Below are 2801 nucleotides of genomic sequence, written 5' to 3' on the forward strand. Positions count from 1 at the left end.
AAGAGAGGAAAAAATTAAAAAAAAAAAAAAAGAGAAAATATGTGGTGGATAGAGGATGTTGTATTTAGTAATGGTAAAAAGACCAGAACAAAAAACAATAACTAAAATTTATTTTATTTAATATTTATTAATTATAAAATTTTAATTATTTTTTATTAATTTATTTTATTACTAAATATTATCGTTTTTGTATATATCTCTTTACTTTACCAAACACGTATAGTCCTTTTTGTAATTAAGTTGGATTACTAGTTGATTGATCTAGAAATATTTATTAACCAAAACTACTTGTATTTCCAAAATTATATTTTCTCTCACTCTAATTTTCGCGCTGTGGCTAATCGCTATATATCATTAGAGAAAGTATGGAGAGCTAATGGACGGAGATTTCGTGAGTATTAGAGATATAATCATTAGAAAAGTCTAAAGGCTAGTAACATTGTTAAATTTTGGCCAGCATATAACTAGTAAAAAAAAAAGTGAGCTATTGAATAAAATCTCACACCAATCTCATACTATTAAAACCATCATTGATGGCTATAAATTACAAAAATTGCTGGCCCCTAGCATTCCTCATAATCATTAGTGTTACTTTTTTTCCTCATAATCATTCATAAATTGTGACGAGAATTCAACGACGTTGTTAAGGGATGAAGAAAAAGAGACTGTGACCGACGACGTTGGCGCTTCTTGCCACTACGGCGATGGCGATGCTGGGAATGAACGAAATTACGTGACGGAGAAAGAATGGAGGAATGGAAAGATGCTTCGATTAACGGGAGTGAGATTTTGATATTTTAAAAAATTATATCATTACCCATCTCAAATAATAAATTATAAAATAACCCAATTATGGTTAATATAAGGATCAATTACAATGTGACACATAATAAAAGATAATTTACATGTTATTTTAGAAGATGTTGGGTAGCATTTACCTTTATATATACGTTTCCAAAAATATTTGATAACAAAAAAAAATCATCCAAAAACAACCATAACTTGTCTTATTCACATTAAATAAAAATTTAAGCACATAAATTGACTGAAAAACATAAATTAACTGAAAATATACACATCCGTATGATGATATCTTTTAATTTATGAGTGTTGATTACAATACATTATCTAATGCAACTTATTAAAGTCACGTTTGTTCTCTCTCTCTCTCGAGCAACTTATTAATGCAATTTATGATCTCTTTTAATGCAACTTATTAAATAGAGAAATGCTAGGGGCCAACAACTTTTGTAATTAATAGCTATCAAATAGTTATCAATGATAATTTAATGGTGTAAGATTGGTGTAAAATTTCATCCAATAACTCACCTTTCTCTGCTGGTTACATGCTGATCAAAATTCAATAAAATTGATGGCACTAGACTTTTTCTATTAAATAATCTAATACAAAACTCCTGTCTACATCTCAATTATATATTATCTTTACTTAAAAGATTATTTTAACTATTTTCTTTGGAAAAAGAAAAACCCTAAACGAATATAGATGTACCTGAATAAGCCCTTTGATGATAATATCAGAGTAGTACTGAGGCTGCAATTTTTGCTGAGTTAGGAGATTCCCAATCATGGTTTTCTTATTATGCTCCCCATTACGGTGCTCATCAATTAGACCCTGCAAGAATTTATCGGCACTCTTGTTAACCCTCTTCAGCCTTTTCTCCAAACCGTCGAAGTCAAACCACCGTAGTAACGGGAAAAAGTCAACCACCTTGCTTGCACCTATCAACGACAGTATCTCCGCGATGGTCTCCCTGAATTTCATGGCTTCCTCGGTATCCGCCACGTCATTGCCGCTATCATCGTCCCCGTAGTACCTCTTCCCGGAGATCATTCTCATCATGCTGTTGAACGAGATCTTGGAAAGCCATGGCCTCAATTTAACCCTAGTGAACTCCGTGCAGGTTTGCTCAACCAAATTCTTTATCACTCTCAGGGTTTCATCTTTGCGTGTTTCCGCGAAGGAGTTGATGCGATGCGTGGAGAGGATCTCGGTGGTGGCAATGCGGCGAAGGTTCCGCCAGTGATCGCCGTAGGAGGAGCAGCCCAAGCTGGTGCAGTCGTAAAAGAGGTGCTTTCCAACGAGGTTACGGGCTCTGTTGGCTAAAACGATGTCGTACTTGGTGAAGCATTGTTGAGCTAGGGTTTGGGAGGAGACAACAACAACAAGCTGTGAACCAATCCAAAGGGAGAAAATGTGGCCGTAGGTTTGTGATAGGGCGTGGAAGGAGCGGTGGAATGGGGACTTGAGGTGGTGGAGGTTGCCGATTATCGGAATGGTGGGTGGACAAGGTGGAATGTTCAAGGAGCTTGTTTTTCTGAACAAGATCTTATTGAGAGTGAATACCAACAAAGCAAGTGAGAGGAGGGAGTAATAGATAAAGTGCAATGCTGCCATTGTTGCTTAATTACTACTATTATTATTAATTTGTATACTAATGTTTTCTCTTAATTTAGCCGTATATTTTTTGGTTGGATTGCCTCCTTGCTCTTTATAGCTATCCAATAAGAGACAAGGACACCTACACAAAGATTTCGGGGGCATAGTTATTAATTGGAGAATAAAATTCGGACACTTTATAATAAAAGATTATTCTTTTAAAATAGCTTTACACGTATCACTATTTAAATTATTATTTTTTAAATAGACTTTAGATGTGCACTACTTTTTATTAATTTTGGTAGTGTAAATTTTAAAATTTTTAATGAACAATACCTCTCCTAACTAGATCAATTAAATATAATGACTAATCCTTTGGATTGATAGGTACGGTTGGTTTAAT

General features: G+C 34.2%; 1 protein-coding gene across 1 annotated transcript; it reads right to left on the minus strand.

The window, feature by feature from the left end:
* LOC107634716 (cytochrome P450 81E8-like) lies at positions 1255–2477 on the minus strand. Its single transcript, XM_016338142.2, has one exon. The coding sequence runs from the start codon at positions 2414–2416 to the stop codon at positions 1448–1450; it is 969 nt and encodes a 322-aa protein (XP_016193628.1). The 5' UTR covers positions 2417–2477; the 3' UTR covers positions 1255–1447.

The sequence above is a fragment of the Arachis ipaensis genome, chromosome B03 (assembly GCF_000816755.2).
Source record: "Arachis ipaensis cultivar K30076 chromosome B03, Araip1.1, whole genome shotgun sequence".
NCBI lineage: Eukaryota > Viridiplantae > Streptophyta > Magnoliopsida > Fabales > Fabaceae > Arachis > Arachis ipaensis.